The 17,206-nt window shown below is 49.4% G+C and overlaps 1 protein-coding gene across 1 annotated transcript in view; it reads right to left on the minus strand.

Moving 5' to 3' along the window:
• Positions 1 to 17,174, minus strand: part of LOC109887354 (TBC1 domain family member 15) — a gene marked incomplete at its 5' end in the record, with an annotated part of 32,276 nt that extends 15,102 nt beyond the window's left edge. The window contains 7 exons of the mRNA XM_031822051.1: positions 1,895 to 2,011; positions 2,444 to 2,541; positions 5,526 to 5,625; positions 9,603 to 9,703; positions 10,564 to 10,680; positions 13,885 to 13,979; positions 17,167 to 17,174. Of these exons, the coding sequence (XP_031677911.1) occupies positions 1,895 to 2,011; positions 2,444 to 2,541; positions 5,526 to 5,625; positions 9,603 to 9,703; positions 10,564 to 10,680; positions 13,885 to 13,979; positions 17,167 to 17,174 (636 nt within the window). The remainder of the gene's footprint in view (positions 1 to 1,894; positions 2,012 to 2,443; positions 2,542 to 5,525; positions 5,626 to 9,602; positions 9,704 to 10,563; positions 10,681 to 13,884; positions 13,980 to 17,166) is intronic.
• Between the last annotated feature and the right edge of the window lie 32 nt (positions 17,175 to 17,206).

The following is a 17,206-nucleotide window of genomic DNA, read 5'->3' on the forward strand; positions in this document are numbered from 1 at the left end:
GCTATTTAGCGCCACCGCTAACTAGCTATCCGTTTCACATCCGTTACACCAGCACCACCGCTAACTAAGCTAGCCGTTTCACATCCGTTACACCAGCACCACCGCTAACTAAGCTAGCCGTTTCACATCCGTTACACCAGCACCACCGCTAACTAAGCTAGCCGTTTCACATCCGTTACATCAGTACCACCGCTAACTAAGCTAGCCGTTTCACATCCGTTACATCAGTACCACCGCTAACTAAGCTAGCCGTTTCACATCCGTTACACCAACACCACCGCTAACTAAGCTAGCCGTTTCACATCTGTTACACCAGCACCACCGCTAACTAAGCTAGCCGTTTCACATCCGTTACATCAGTACCACCGCTAATTAAGCTAGCCGTTTCACATCGGTTACACCAACACCACCGCTAACTAAGCTAGCCGTTTCACATCTGTTACACCAACACCACCGCTAACTAAGCTAGCCGCTTCACATCCGTTACACCAGTACCACCGCTAACTAAGCTAGCCGTTTCACATCTGTTACACCAGCACCACCGCTAACTAAGCTAGCCGTTTCACATCCGTTACATCAGTACCACCGCTAATTAAGCTAGCCGTTTCACATCGGTTACACCAACACCACCGCTAACTAAGCTAGCCGTTTCACATCTGTTACACCAACACCACCGCTAACTAAGCTAGCCGCTTCACATCCGTTACACCAGTACCACCGCTAACTAAGCTAGCCGCTTCACATCCGTTACACCAGCACCACCGCTAACTAAGCTAGCCGTTTCACATCCGTTACACTCACTAAAACAATCCCATTCCACTACTGAGAAAACGGGGGAAAAAACAAGTTTTATGGTTTTCATTGACCGTCATCAGTACATTTAGATGGAGACTTTTAATAGTGAGGGGTTGAACACCACTAAAAGACAGAGGGGACCAGACATCAATGTGTCTGTAGTGCTGTCCCCACTCTCCTCTTCTCCCTCCCCCCACTCTCCTCTTCTCCCCCCCCATTCTCCTCCCACTTTCCCCCCCTATTCTCCTCCCACTTTCCCCCCCTATTCTCCTCCCACTTTCCCCCCCTCCCCTCTCCTCTTCTCTCTTCCCCCCATTCTCCTCCCACTTTCCCCCCCTCCCCTCTCCTCTTCTCTCTTCCCCACTCTCCTCTTCTCCCCCCCCTCCACTCCACTCTCCTCTTCTCTCCCCCCCCCACTGCCCCCCCCACTCTCCTCTTCTCCCCCCCACTCTCCTCTTCTCCCCCCCCACTCTCCTCTACTCTCTCCCCCACTCTCCTCTACTCTCTCCCCCACTCTCCTCTTCTCCCCCCCCACTCTCCTCTTCTCTCCTCCCACTCTCCTCTTCTCTCCTCCCAATTTCCCCCCCTCCCCTCTCCTCTTCCCCACTCTCCTCTCCCCCCCCCCCCCCCACTCTCCTCCCCCCCCCTCCACTCTCCTCTCCCCCCCCCCCCACTGCCCCCCCCCACTCTCCTCTTCTCCCCCCCCCCCACTCTCCTCTTCTCCCCCCCCCACTCTCCTCTTCTCCCCCCCCCACTCTCCTCTTCTCCCCCCCACTCTCCTCTACTCCCCCCCCACTCTCCTCTACTCTCTCCCCCACTCTCCTCTACTCTCTCCCCCACTCTCCTCTACTCTCTCCCCCACTCTCCTCTTCTCCCCCCCCACTCTCCTCTTCTCTCCTCCCACTTTCCCCCCCCTCCCCTCTCCTCTTCTCCCCCCCCCCTCCCCTCTCCTCTTCTCCCCCCCACTCTCCTCTGATAGGAGTTAAAAGGACCCTTTCTATTTTAGGAGGTAGGGCAGGTCATATTTAGTGTAATGTTGACCCCACACAGAGACAGATGCAAGTGAACACACATACAGACAAAAGGTAAGAACACACACCTTGAGGATCTCATTGAAGCCATATTGTTCCTCCATAATCTGGTGTTTCTCTGAGTCCAGGATGGCACAGCACACCAGCAGGTGGAAGTTCTGGCACGGCAGCCCGGTCCACATTACCTGAAGTCAACCCAGAGACAGAGTCGGTGTGTGTGTGAGAGATACAGTATCTGCATCATTATGTCTGATAAATCAAACTAATTGTTGTGATTCTGTGAAACATAATTAAATTAATGCTAATTGGCTTGTGTTTCCTCGCAATGCCTCTGGACGAATGGAGAGATGATGAAATGAAAACTAAACCATGGGCCCTTTAATCAGGTTACTGATTCATCTACGGGGAGTTAGGAGGAGGAGGAGGAGGTGGTGAGACTGAGGAGCAGCAGGACCAGAGAGTCAGGGGACAGAGAGAGGCCACTGATTGATCAAGTGCTCACTGTAATGACTGATTGGCCTCTTTGATTGATTGGCTGGATTGACTGTGTGGGATGATCGATCATTAGAGAACAGACGATTGATTAACGGTAAACGCCTTGAATGTCTGTGACTCACCTCCCAAAGACGCAGGACATCAGGGAAACTCAGTTCTCTCTTGAAGCGAATCAGGAGCCAGCGGAAGCAGAAGTACAGGTGACCAGAGTCCTGGGCCACTGTAAGATACACACACACAGACACAAGGTTAGCAGAAGTACAGGTGACCAGAGTCCTGGGCCACTGTAAGATACACACACACAGACACAAGGTTAGCAGAAGTACAGGTGACCAGAGTCCTGGGCCACTGTAAGATACACACACACAGACACACGAGGTTAGCAGAAGTACAGGTGACCAGAGTCCTGGGCCACTGTAAGATACACACACACACGAGGTTAGCAGAAGTACAGGTGACCAGAGTCCTGGGCAACTGTAAGATACACACACACACAAGGTTAGCAGAAGTACAGGTGACCAGAGTCCTGGGCCACTGTAAGACACACACACACGAGGTTAGCAGAAGTACAGGTGACCAGAGTCCTGGGCCACTGTAAGATGGACACACACACACACACGAGGTTAGCAGAAGTACAGGTGACCAGAGTCCTGGGCCACTGTAAGATGGAGACACACACACACACACACACACACACACACACACACACACACACACACACACACACACGAGGTTAGCAGAAGTACAGGTGACCAGAGTCCTGGGCCACTGTAAGATACACACACACACACGAGGTTAGCAGAAGTACAGGTGACCAGAGTCCTGGGCCACTGTAAGATGGAGACACACACACACACACACGAGGTTAGCAGAAGTACAGGTGACCAGAGTCCGGCGCCACTGTAATATGGACACACACACACAAGGTTAGCAGAAGTACAGGTGACCAGAGTCCTGGGCCACTGTAAGATGGACACACACACACACACACACACACACACACACACACACACACACACACACACACACACACACACACACGGTTAGCAGAAGTACAGGTGACCAGAGTCCTGGGCCACTGTAAGATGGAGACACACACACACACACACACACACACACACACACACACACACACACACACACACACACACACACACGAGGTTAGCAGAAGTACAGGTGACCAGAGTCCTGGGCCACTGTAAGATACACACACACACACGAGGTTAGCAGAAGTACAGGTGACCAGAGTCCTGGGCCACTGTAAGATGGAGACACACACACACACACACACACACGAGGTTAGCAGAAGTACAGGTGACCAGAGTCCGGCGCCACTGTAATATGGACACACACACACAAGGTTAGCAGAAGTACAGGTGACCAGAGTCCTGGGCCACTGTAAGATGGACACACACACACACACACACACACACACACACACACACACACACGGTTAGCAGAAGTACAGGTGACCAGAGTCCTGGGCCACTGTAAGATGGAGACACACACACACACACACACACACACACACACACACAAGGTTAGCAGAAGTACAGGTGACCAGAGTCCTGGGCCACTGTAAGATGGAGACACACACACACACACACACACGGTTAGCAGAAGTACAGGTAGCCTCTAACATAAGGTTAGAATGAAGGGAACCCGACAACATCTCAGGTATTGCCTGTAGACATCATGAGCTTAAAAGCCATTGGGCATAGATCCAACCATCCCTGAGGGGGTTAAATCCACTCGGAATGTGTCAGAGTTGTGAGCATCCCTGAGGGGGTTAAATCCACTCGGAATGTGTCAGAGTTGTGAGCATCCCTGAGGGGGTTAAATCCACTCGGAATGTGTCAGAGTTGTGAGCATCCCTGAGGGGGTTAAATCCACTCGGAATGTGTCAGAGTTGTGAGCATCTCTGATCAAGGAGCTGAAGGAATATCAATAGTGAGGAAGTGGAGCCTCGTAAATTAAAGTCAACCAATCATAGACCTTAAGCCTCTTACGTCCCCTCTCTATCTCTTCTTTCTCCCCCCCCCCCCCCCCCCCCCCAAAAGACAATCACGTCCATCACTGTCGTTCTCCTCCTGCCCTCAATCTAACCTTTCCAGCTCAAATTAAAGCCATAAACAACACATTTCATTTACATATTATTGAATTGACTTGGTTTATTGTTCTTGGAAGCTCTCTAAATCCCGAAGGAGCCGTTGTTGTTATCCGGCGAGGTAACGAACAGCAGACCAGTTTTCGTAGGGTGGCTGAGCGAGCCCAAATTAATCAAGAAAATTAATGACTATAAAGTACGCGGTGATAAATCAACATCGTCCCGATCAGACTGCACTGTAGCGCTAGCCGCATTTAAACAGCCTAATTCAAAACAACTTATCAGGGACTGTTTAGGGATGCGGCTACCCCCTACGACCTCTAGCAAATAGGAGACTTTACCAAACAGAACACACCATATTTATCTCATTACGAAGTCTTAGTCAAACTCGGATAAACTCTTGTTTTTCTTTCGAAGACAAAATGTGGCGTCGGCACTTGTGAGAGAGAGAGAGAGAGAAAGCACAAGGGAAATGTTTCACTGGCTCCATCAAGGTGATTATCTAGTACACTTATGATGAGGATGAATGTGTGTTCCGTTGTCACGGTGAACGTTCTATTCTGTGGATTCTAAATGGCAGTAATGGGTGTTATTCATTAGGGAGGGACTGGACTACCCAGACTCCAATAATTGACGCTAAAATGTAATTTTCTGTAAGGAATTTTGTTTTAAAGCATGCCCTGTTTGTGTGTGTGTTTCCCTCACCCAGGTGGTTCCAGAAGGACAGGTCCAGTAGTCGTAGCAGAGTGTGTGTGTGTGTGTTTCCCTCACCCAGGTGGTTCCAGAAGGACAGGTCCAGTAGTCGTAGCAGTGTGTGTGTGTGTGTGTGTGTGCCCCTCACCCAGGTAGTTCCAGAAGGACAGGTCCAGTAGTCGTAGCAGTGTGTGTGTGTGTGTTCCCCTCACCCAGGTAGTTCCAGAAGGACAGGACCAGTAGTCGTAGCAGTGTGTGTGTGTGTGTGTTCCCCTCACCCAGGTGGTTCCAGAAGGACAGGTCCAGTAGTCGTAGCAGTGTGTGTGTGTGTGTTTCCCTCACCCAGGTAGTTCCAGAAGGACAGGTCCAGTAGTCGTAGCAGTGTGTGTGTGTGTTCCCCTCACCCAGGTAGTTCCAGAAGGACAGGTCCAGTAGCCGTAGCAGAGTGCTGAGCTGGGTCAGTTGAGTCTTCATTCCCTGCATCTGCTCCTCAAAGTTCTGGTGCTGAGAATTTAGACAGAATGCAAATACATTCACACTGTACAGACTACACGATCAACACTATGTGGACGCCAGCTCGTCAAACATCTCATTCCAAAATCATGGGCATCAACATGGAGTTGGTCCCCCCTTTTGCTGCTATAACAGTCTCTACTCCTCTGGGAAGGCTTTCCACTAGATGTTGGCACTATGCATGGGGCAGGTAGTGTTATCTTGGCATCCGCCTACAGTTGGCACTATGCATGGGGCAGGTAGTGTTATCTTGGCATCCGCCTACAGTTGGCACTATGCATGGGGCAGGTAGTGTTGTCTTGGCATCCGCCTACAGTTGGCACTATGCATGGGGCAGGTAGTGTTATCTTGGCATCCGCCTACAGTTGGCACTATGCATGGGGCAGGTAGTGTTATCTTGGCATCCGCCTACAGTTGGCACTATGCATGGGGCAGGTAGTGTTATCTTGGCATCCGCCTACAGTTGGCACTATGCATGGGGCAGGTAGTGTTGTCTTGGCATCCGCCTCCTAACCAGATTAGTCCGTCGGACTGCCAGATGAAGCGTGCCGGCATTCAGCCAGCCAGCCAGTCAGTCGGCCAGTCAGCCAGCCAGCCAGCCAGTCAGCCAGCCAGTCATTCATTCATTCAACCAGCCAGCCAGTCAGTCAGTCAGCCAGCCAGTCATTCATTCATTCATTCATTCAGCCAGCCAGCCAGTCGGCCGGTCAGCCAGCCATTCATTCATTCAGCCAGCCAGCCAGCCAGTCAGCCAGCCAGTCATTCATTCAGCCAGCCAGCCAGTCGGCCAGCCAGCCAGCCAGCCAGTCATTCATTCAGCCAGCCAGTCGGCCAGCCAGCCAGCCAGTCGGCCAGCCAGCCAGCCAGCCAGTCGGCCAGCCAGTCGGCCAGCCAGCTAGTCGGCCAGCCAGCCAGTCGGCCAGTCAGTCATTCAGCCAGCCAGTCGGCCAGCCAGCCAGTCATTCATTCAGCCAGCCAGCCAGCCAGCCAGCCAGCCGGCCAGCCGGCCAGCCAGCCAGCCAGCCAGCCAGCCATTCATTCAGCCAGCCAGTCGGCCAGCCAGCCAGCCAGCCAGCCAGCCAGTCATTCGGCCAGCCAGCCAGTCGGCCAGCCAGCCAGCCAGTCATTCGGCCAGCCAGCCAGCCAGTCGGCCAGCCAGCCAGTCAGTCATTCAGCCAGCCAGTCGGCCAGCCAGCCAGTCAGTCGGCCAGACAGCCAGTCAGTCGGCCAGCCAGCCAGTCGGCCAGCCAGCCAGCCAGTCGGCCAGCCAGCCAGTCACATAACACCACATTGATGCTCTCTACTCCTCAATCACCAGCTTTCCTTTTACCTTCCTCACTAACAAGTTGCTATCTGGCAGGCGTTTAAATCAATAACCCTGATGTTGCCATGTTTGATGTATTAATGGGTGGGATGACAGCTACAGTGCTGGAGATGACAAGGTCTTTGGGTTTTCTTTGAATAACAAGGGCCTGTCAGGTACAAGACCACTCAGCCGAGTAATAATACCATGATTGCTGTTTACCCTAACCTGTGTGTCTGTGTGTAGCTGTTTACCAGGGTAGACCAGCCCTGGGCTACAGTATCTATAAAGCTATGGATGGTTAATGAACACGAAATCCCCTTTAAATTACTTCAGCAGCTATCTGGAGGATAGAATAGAGGAAACAGACAGGAGGCTGGATGGTGTCGTGACAGACTGGAGGCTGGATGGTGTCGTGACAGAACAGACAGGAGGCTGGATGGTGTCGTGACAGAGAACAGACAGGAGGCTGGATGGTGTCGTGACAGACAGGAGGCTGGATGGTGTCGTGACAGAGAACAGACAGGAGGCTGGATGGTGTTGTGACAGAGAACAGACATGAGGCTGGATGGTGTCGTGACAGAGAACAGACAGGAGGCTGGATGGTGTCGTGACAGACAGGAGGCTGGATGGTGTCGTGACAGACAGGAGGCTGGATGGTGTCGTGACAGACAGGAGGCTGGATGGTGTCGTGACAGACAGGAAGCTGGATGGTGTCGTGACAGAATAGACAGGAAGCTGGATGGTGTCGTGACAGAATAGACAGGAGGCTGGATGGTGTCGTGACAGAATAGACAGGAGGCTGGATGGTGTCGTGACAGAGAACAGACAGGAGGCTGGATGGTGTCGTGACAGAGAACAGACAGGAGGCTGGATGGTGTCGTGACAGAGAACAGACAGGAGGCTGGATGGTGTCGTGACAGAGAACAGACATGAGGCTGGATGGTGTCGTGACAGAATAGACAGGAAGCTGGATGGTGTCGTGACAGAATAGACAGGAAGCTGGATGGTGTCGTGACAGAATAGACAGGAAGCTGGATGGTGTCGTGACAGAATAGACAGGAGGCTGGATGGTGTCGTGACAGAGAACAGACAGGAGGCTGGATGGTGTCGTGACAGACAGGAGGCTGGATGGTGTCGTGAAAGAGAACAGACAGGAGGCTGGATGGTGTCGTGACAGAGAACAGACATGAGGCTGGATGGTGTCGTGACAGAGAACAGACAGGAGGCTGGATGGTGTCGTGACAGAGAACAGACAGGAGGCTGGATGGTGTCGTGACAGACAGGAGGCTGGATGGTGTCGTGACAGACAGGAGGCTGGATGGTGTCGTGACAGACAGGAGGCTGGATGGTGTCGTGACAGACAGGAGGCTGGATGGTGTCGTGACAGACAGGAGGCTGGATGGTGTCGTGACAGACAGGAAGCTGGATGGTGTCGTGACAGACAGGAAGCTGGATGGTGTCGTGACAGAATAGACAGGAAGCTGGATGGTGTCGTGACAGAATAGACAGGAAGCTGGATGGTGTCGTGACAGAATAGACAGGAAGCTGGATGGTGTCGTGACAGAATAGACAGGAAGCTGGATGGTGTCGTAACAGAACAGACAGGAAGCTGGATGGTGTCGTAACAGAACAGACAGGAAGCTGGTTGGTGTCGTAACAGAACAGACAGGAAGCTGGATGGTGTCGTAACGTAACAGACAGGAAGCTGGATGGTGTCGTAAAGTAACAGACAGGAAGCTGGATGGTGTTGTAACGTACCAGACAGGAAGCTGGATGGTGTCGTAACAGAATAGACAGGAAGCTGGATGGTGTCGTAACAGAATAGACAGGAAGCTGGAGGTTGTCGTAACAGAATAGACAGGAAGCTGGATGGTGTTGTAATGTAACAGACAGGAAGCTGGATGGTGTCGTAACGTAACAGACAGGAAGCTGGATGGTGTCGTAACGTAACAGACAGGAAGCTGGATGGTGTCGTAACGTAACAGACAGGAAGCTGGATGGTGTTGTAATAAGTTGGATAATAAGACAGAAACTAATTCAGAACACAAATCATAGAGCTGGAGTGACATCACAAAGTGTCAGGGCTCTGCTCAGCTATTGGTGGAGGCTATGAGAGAGTGGTCTTGGATGCATCCTTTGTGAAATGCACCATGGGAACCTAGCATAGTCAGGTAATCAGGTCTCACTCTACCAACACTTACCTAGTTGGCCTCCCTCTCTCATTAAACAGGAATAACTGTGCTGTCATATACCAACACAGAGGTAAGTGAAGGTCTCACCCACAGACATGGAATGACTAGAATGGACATCCTCATTTCATTTGCTTTGGTCTGAGGGGCTTTGTCCATTCTAGTATTTATATTTCTGTGTTACGTATGTTCTAATAATTCAGATGTTCTCAGGTTTTACCCATCTGGTCCATGAAGGAGACAAACCACTAAAAGGTTATGTCCCTGCTAGTTTATCTAGCCTATTTCTATGGTCTTATTAAGTTATGTCTGTTCTAGTATATCTAGTTCTATGTTGTCAGTCTCACCATCTGTTCCATGAAGGAGACAAACCACTAAAAGGTTATGTCCCTGCTAGTTTATCTAGCCTATTTCTATGGTCTTATTAAGTTATGTCTGTTCTAGTATATCTAGTTCTATGTCGTCAGTCTCACCATCTGGTCCATGAAGGAGACAAAGCACCAGAAGGCGTCCACCTCGTCCTCCATCACATAGAGGATCGGAGACAGCAGGTCACTCATACCCTGGACATAGCCTGGTGACAGAGAGAAAACAACCCGGTTCAGTCAGCCAGTCAGTCAGTCAGCCAGCCAGCCAGCCAGCCAGCCAGCCAGTAAGTCAGCCAGCCAACCAGCCAGCAGTCAGTCAGCCGTCCAGCCAGCCAGCCAGTAAGTCAGTCAGCCAGTAAGTCAGCCAGCTGTCCAGCCAGCCAGTCAGTCAGCCAGCCAGCCAGTAAGTCAGCCAGCCAGTCAGCAAGACAGTCAGCCAGTAAGTCAGCCAGCCAGCCAGTAAGTCAGCCATTAAGTCAGCCAGCCAAAGCCTGGTGGTGACAGAGAGAGGATTTGAGGAGGTTGGTGGCACCTTAATTGGGGAGGACTGGCTCGTGGTAATGACTGGAGCGGAATCAGTAGAATGGTATCAAATACATCAAACACATGGTTTCCATGTGTTTGATGCCGTTCCATTCACTCCGTTCCAGCCATTATTATGAGCCGTCCTCCCCTCATTAGCCTCCACTGATCGCGTCTGGGGCTGAGTGGCAACTAGTATTTATTGTTGGTGAATCCTCAGTAAAAACCCAGTAGAGGCCGAGTACATGTAGTATGACAAGCTTCGTCTTACCCAGGTCAAAGTCATTCAGTATGACAAGCTTTGTCTTACCCAGGTCAAGGTCATTCAGTATGACCAGCTTTGTCTTACCCAGGTCAAAGTCATTCAGTATGACCAGCGTGGTCTTACCCAGGTCAAAGTCATTCAGTATGACAAGCGTGGTCTTACCCTGGTCAAAGTCATTCAGTATGACAAGCGTGGTCTTACCCAGGTCAAAGTCATTCAGTATGACAAGCATGGTCTTACCCAGGTCAAAGTCATTCAGTATGACAAGCGTGGTCTTACCCAGGTCAAAGTCATACATGCAGTAGGTCATGAGGACATCGTGCAGCAGAATCAGTCCTGGGTTGTCTTGTCCTTCATAGAAAGTGTTGGTCCGATCTGTCCTGTTCACGTCTTTCTCTGTGGAGGAAATCAACACAGTCAGAGACCTTAGAATCCCCTTAATTCACCAAATATATTTGCATGTACATAAAGAACATCATGAGTCAGATGACATGGAACAGAAGGAACCTGATCGTAGATCAGCACTCCTCACAACTCAGAGACACTTTACGATTATAGGCTCAGACTTCACCACACATCTCGTCTGCCTGATTTGTCCTTAGACGAAAAGTTGACTACCAGGAGTTGAAATCAGAAAATGGGACCAGCAGCACTTCCAACAGTTCAGCATTGCTCCGTGCCAGCCTGCCGCTCATTTCCATATTCATTTCAGTTGACATTTACAGAGAGCACACAACTCTAACCCTGTTACAACCGGAGCCTAATTTCAACCCTTTGAATAGCAGGGGGGACGGGGGAGGGGGCGACTCAGAGAGACAGAGAGAACAGAAATGCCAAGTCCATTGAGGAGCCAGCCAGATCCAGTATGGATCATTCCTCAACGATCAGGAGGAGATGAGATCCCATTACCTGGCTGACATGGGTCCTGTCCCAAATGACAACCTGCTCCCTATTTAGTGTACATAGGGCTCAGGTCAGAAGTAGTGCACTACGTACAGGGTATAAGGTGCCATTTGGGACGCAGGTTTTGGGGCTGGGTTCTCCAGGCGGACGACGCTGATGGAATACAGAATACATAAAACATGGGGTTGATCCGATGGGAGACAGATTGATTCCAGGCTCAGCTCAGTCGTAAAGTAGCTAAACTAGGAAAGGTGTCACACTTTGTTTCAAATGGTTTTGCTGAGCAGTTTGGGGTGAGACCTGGAGAAATGTGGCCAACTTTTGTTCTTCACTGGCTGGTGGAAGTTAAGTTGCTGACTGAGGCTGTTGGAACAAGGAGACTAACTCATTAACATATTGGAAAGGTCTCCTGTTTGTCACAGTGCCCATTGTTCAAACCACGTAACCATCCCACTGTCAGACCAATAGAATCAAATAGAATACAACTATTGTCCATCGATTAGAAGGGAAACTTTTTTCTGGCTTCTTCAACAACCCCAGGCAGAGCCCTCAGACAGAGCCCTTCAGGCAGAGCCCCTCAGGCAGAGCCCCTCAGGCAGAGCCCTTCAGGCAGAGCCCCCCAGACAGAGCCCCCCAGACAGAGCCCCTCAGGCAGAGCCCCCAGACAGAGCCCCCCCAGACAGAGCCCTTCAGGCAGAGCCCCCCAGACAGAGCCCCCAGACAGAGCCCCCAGGCAGAGCCCTTCAGGCAGAGCCCCTCAGGCAGAGCCCCCAGACAGAGCCCCCAGACAGAGCCCCCAGACAGAGCCCCCAGACAGAGCCCTCAGGCAGAGCCCTTCAGGCAGAGCCCCTCAGGCAGAGCCCCTCAGACAGAGCCCTTCAGACAGAGCCCTTCAGACAGAGCCCTCAGGCAGAGCCCTTCAGGCAGAGCCCCTCAGGCAGAGCCCCCAGACAGAGCCCCCAGGCAGAGCCCTTCAGGCAGAGCCCCCAGACAGAGCCCTTCAGGCAGAGCCCCCAGACAGAGCCCCCAGACAGAGCCCTCAGGCAGAGCCCTTCAGGCAGAGCCCCTCAGGCAGAGCCCCTCAGACAGAGCCCTTCAGACAGAGCCCTTCAGACAGAGCCCTCAGGCAGAGCCCTTCAGGCAGAGCCCCTCAGGCAGAGCCCCCAGACAGAGCCCCCAGGCAGAGCCCTTCAGGCAGAGCCCTTCAGGCAGAGCCCTTCAGGCAGAGCCCCTCAGGCAGAGCCCCCAGACAGAGCCCCTCAGACAGAGCCCCTCAGACAGAGCCCCCAGACAGAGCCCCTCAGGCAGAGCCCCCAGGCAGAGCCCCTCAGGCAGAGCCCCCAGACAGAGCACCCAGACAGAGCACCAAGACAGAGCCCCCAGGCAGAGCCCCTCAGGCAGAGCCCCCAGACAGAGCACCAAGACAGAGCCCCTCAGGCAGAGCCCCCAGACAGAGCCCCCAGGCAGAGCCCCCAGGCAGAGCCCCCAGGCAGAGCCCCCAGGCAGAGCCCCCAGGCAGAGCCCCCAGATGTACAGGGTCAGCAGCAGCGCCCCTGGATGGAGAGCAATCGTGGGGGGTTAAGTCCCTTGATCAAGGGCACAATGGCAGGATATGGTACATGGGATGAAAGCCTTTTGGCTGCTAGTCTAAAACCTCCAGGCTATTATCTGGTGACTAACATTCTGGTAGAAGTGATGATGATCTATTAGACTCCTGACTAACATTCTGGTAGAAGTGATGATGATCTATTAGACTCCTGACTAACATTCTGGTAGAAGTGATGATGATCTATTAGACTCCTGACTAACATTCTGGTAGAAGTGATGATGATCTATTAGACTCCTGACTAACATTCTGGTAGAAGTGATGATGATGATTACCTATTAGACTCCTGACTAACATTCTGTTAGAAGCGATGAAGATGATGATTACCTATTAGACTCCTGACTAACATTCTGTTAGAAGTGATGAAGATGGTGATGATGACCTATTAGACTCCTGACTAACATTCTGTTAGAAGTGATGAAGATGGTGATGATTACCTATTAGACTCCTGACTAACATTCTGTTAGAAGTGATGAAGATGGTGATGATTACCTATTAGACTCCTGACTAACATTCTGTTAGAAGTGATGATCTATTAGACTCCTGACTAACATTCTGTTAGAAATTATGATGATGATGACCTATTAGACTCCTGACTAACATTATGTTAGAAATGATGAAGATGATGATTACCTATTAGACTCCTGACTAACATTCTGTTAGAAGTGATGAAGATGATGATGATGACCTATTAGACTCCTGACTAACATTCTGTTAGAAGTGATGAAGATGATGATGACCTATTAGACTCCTGACTAACATTCTGTTAGAAGTGATGATGATGATTACCTATTAGACTCCTGTGGTCTCTAAACATCCTGTTAGAAGTGGTGATGATGATGTTGATGATGACCTATTAGACTCCTGTGGTCTCTAAACATCCTGTTAGAAGTGGTGATGATGATGTTGATGATGACCTATTAGACTCCTGAGGTCTCTAAACATTCTGTTAGAAGTGATGATGATGATTACCTATTAGACTCCTGAGGTCTCTAAACATGCTGCTAGAAGTGATGATGATGATGATTATTACCTATTAGACTCCTGTGGTCTCTAAACATGCTGTTAGAAGTGATGATGATGATGATTACCTATTAGACTCCTGTGGTCTCTAAACATGCTGTTGTGTTTCTCCTGCTCCTCACTCACTGACTTCCACTGGAGCTTCATACGGAAGTACTCATCCCTGAGGAAAGAGGATGAGAAGAGAGGGAATCAGTACTCATCCCTGAGGAAAGAGGATGAGAAGAGAGGGAATAGGTACTCATCCCTGAGGAAAGAGGATGAGAAGAGAGGGGGAATGAGTACTCATCCCTGAGGAAAGAGGATGAGAAGAGAGGGGGAATAAGTACTCATCCCCGAGGAAAGAGGATGAGAAGAGAGGGGGAATAAGTACTCATCCAAGAGGAAAAAGGATGAGAAGAGAGGTGGAATAAGTACTCATCCCTGAGGAAAGAGGATGAGAAGAGAGGTGGAATAAGTACTCATCCCTGAGGAAAGAGGATGAGAAGAGAGAAAAGAGGATGAGAAGTTAGGGGGAATAAGTACTCATCCCTGAGGAATAGAGGATGAGAAGTGAGGGGGAATAAGTACTCATCCCTGAGGAATAGAGGATGAGAAGTGAGGGGGAATAAGTACTCATCCCTGAGGAATAGAGGATGAGAAGTGAGGGGGAATACGTACTTACCCCTGAGGAAAGAGGATGAGAAGAGAGAAAAGAGGATGAGAAGTGAGGGGGAATAAGTACTCATCCCTGAGGAAAGAGGATGAGAAGTGAGGGGAATAAGTACTTATCCCTGAGGAAAGAGGATGAGAAGAGAGAAAAGAGGATGAGAAGTTAGGGGGAATAAGTACTCATCCCTGAGGAATAGAGGATGAGAAGTGAGGGGGAATAAGTACTCATCCCTGAGGAATAGAGGATGAGAAGAGAGAAAAGAGGATGAGGAGAGAGGGAATAAGTACTCATCCCTGAGGAAAGAGAGGAAAGTAAAGGAGTGAGACAACGGAGAATATTTCACATAGTACATTAGTGACGGAAAAGAAATTGATAGTTACATAGCGCAATATTACTTTGGACCATATTATAGATACATTGACTCCAAGCAAAACATATGTAAATGTATATATTTTTTAGATTTTGCTAGGTAGTGTTAGCTAGCGCTAGTTCACTTTACCTGTACCAAAACACTGGTATTTTGTCCTATAGCTCGTTCTCCCATCTTTTTTTTAAAAAGCCCAGTGCACTCAAAACCTTGATTTCTCTGTCTTTTAAATATATTTATGTATAATATATATATGAAGTTGGAATAATATTGTGAAAATGATCATATTCTTGTAGTCGAAGAGCTGTTTGAAAAGACCGCCTGAAATTTCTGATGATGAGTTAATAGACCAATAAGAAAGAGAGTTCCAAACCGCTCTGCCAATAACAGCCAGTTTTCCGTTTTAAACCCTCACTCAGACGACTTCCAGAAAGTCCAGGCTAAATTCTTGCTTGAGGAGAAACAATTGTGTTTCTTTTTGACCATTTTCATTTAAAACAATCACAATAAAAGGCACATGAGTGTTTCCAAGAAATGATTTCATATTGAGATAAAAAACAGTTGCATTGGACCTTTTAAATAGTGACCCAACGTGGTTTAAGTACTTATTTCCATGACTGATCAAAACTAGTTTCTCATCGTCTCTCTGCATCAGACAATTAGTTAGCAATATGTTTGGAACATCAAATTGCAAATATCGAATCGTGATACATATCGAATCAGCACATACATATCGTGATCATATCGTGATCATATCGTGATCATATCGTATCGCGATCATATCGTATCATGATCATATCGTGATACATATAGAATCAGCACATACGTATCGTGATCATATCGTATTGTGATCATATCGTATCGTGAGGTCTCTGACAATTCCCTAATCTCATTTAGGGTGTGTTGACTGAGTGGCGATGAAACAGAATAGTACGGACCACTTTAATTTCCTTCAACATAACCGGGGTGCTGAGCTATGAGAACTAGTACTCTCTTCATATAGTGCTCACAACGCCTTCTGAACGGCAACATTTATTTCAAACTGAAACGTATTAGCCATTCTTAAATACGAGTCATATTACAAACTGAAACGTATTAGCCATTCTTAAATACGAGTCATATTACAAACTGAAACGTATTAGCCATTCTTAAATACGAGTCATATTACAAACTGAAACGTATTAGCCATTCTTAAATACGAGTCATATTTCAAACTGAAAACGTATTAGCCATTCTTAAATACGAGTCATATTACAAACTGAAACGTATTAGCCATTCTTAAATACGAGTCATATTACAAAACTGAAACGTTTTAGCCATTCTTAATATGATGAGGAGTGTCTCTCTCACGTTTTCCTCCCAGTCTCCTAATGAGTAGGAGTGTCTCTCTCACGTTTTCCTCTCAGTCTCCTAATGAGTAGGAGTGTCTCTCATGTTTTCCTCCCAGTCTCCTAATGAGGAGTGTCTCTCTTACGTTTCCCTCCCAGTCTCCTAATGAGTAGGAGTGTCTCTCTTACGTTTTCCTCCCAGTCTCCTAATGAGTATGGAGTGTCTCTCCTACGTTTTCCTCCCAGTCTCCTAATGAGTAGGAGTGTCTCTCCTACGTTCTTCCTCCAGTCTCCTAATGAGTAGGAGTGTCTCTCCTACGTTTTCCTCCCAGTCTCCTAATGAGTAGGAGTGTCTCCCTACGTTTTCCTTCCCAGTCTCCTAATGAGTAGGAGTGTCTCGCCTACGTTTTCCTCCCAGTCTCCTAATGAGTAGAGTGTCTCTTACGTTTCCTCCCAGTCTCCTAATGAGTGAGGAGTGTCTCTCTTACATTTTCCTCCCAGTCTCCTAATGAGTAGGAGTGTCCTCTCACGTTTTCCTCCCAGTCTCCTAATGAGTAGGAGTGTCTCTCACTGGTTTTCCTCCCAGTCTCCTAATGAGTAGGAGTGTCTCTCTCACGTTTTCCTCCCAGTCTCCTAATGAGTAGGAGTGTCTCTCTCACGTTTTCCTCCCAGTCTCCTAATGAGTAGGAGTGTCTCTCTTACGTTTTCCTCCCAGTCTCCTAATGAGTAGGAGTGTCTCTCTTACGTTTTCCTCCCAGTCTCCTAATGAGTAGGCTTGTCTCTCCTACTTTTCCTCCCAGTCCTCCTAATGAGTAGGAGTGTCTCTCTCACGTTTTCCTCCCAGTCTCCTAATGAGTAGGAGTGTCTCTCTCACGTTTTCCTCCCAGTCTCCTATGAGTAGGAGTGTCTCTCTCACGTTTTCTCCCAGTCCTCCTAATGAGTAGGAGTGTCCTCTCTCACGTTTTCCTCCAGTCTCCTAATGAGTAGGAGTGTCCTCTCCTACGTTTTCCTCCCAGTCTCCTAATGAGTAGGAGTGTCTCTCT

This window comes from Oncorhynchus kisutch, unplaced genomic scaffold (assembly GCF_002021735.2).
Source record: "Oncorhynchus kisutch isolate 150728-3 unplaced genomic scaffold, Okis_V2 scaffold4053, whole genome shotgun sequence".
NCBI lineage: Eukaryota > Metazoa > Chordata > Actinopteri > Salmoniformes > Salmonidae > Oncorhynchus > Oncorhynchus kisutch.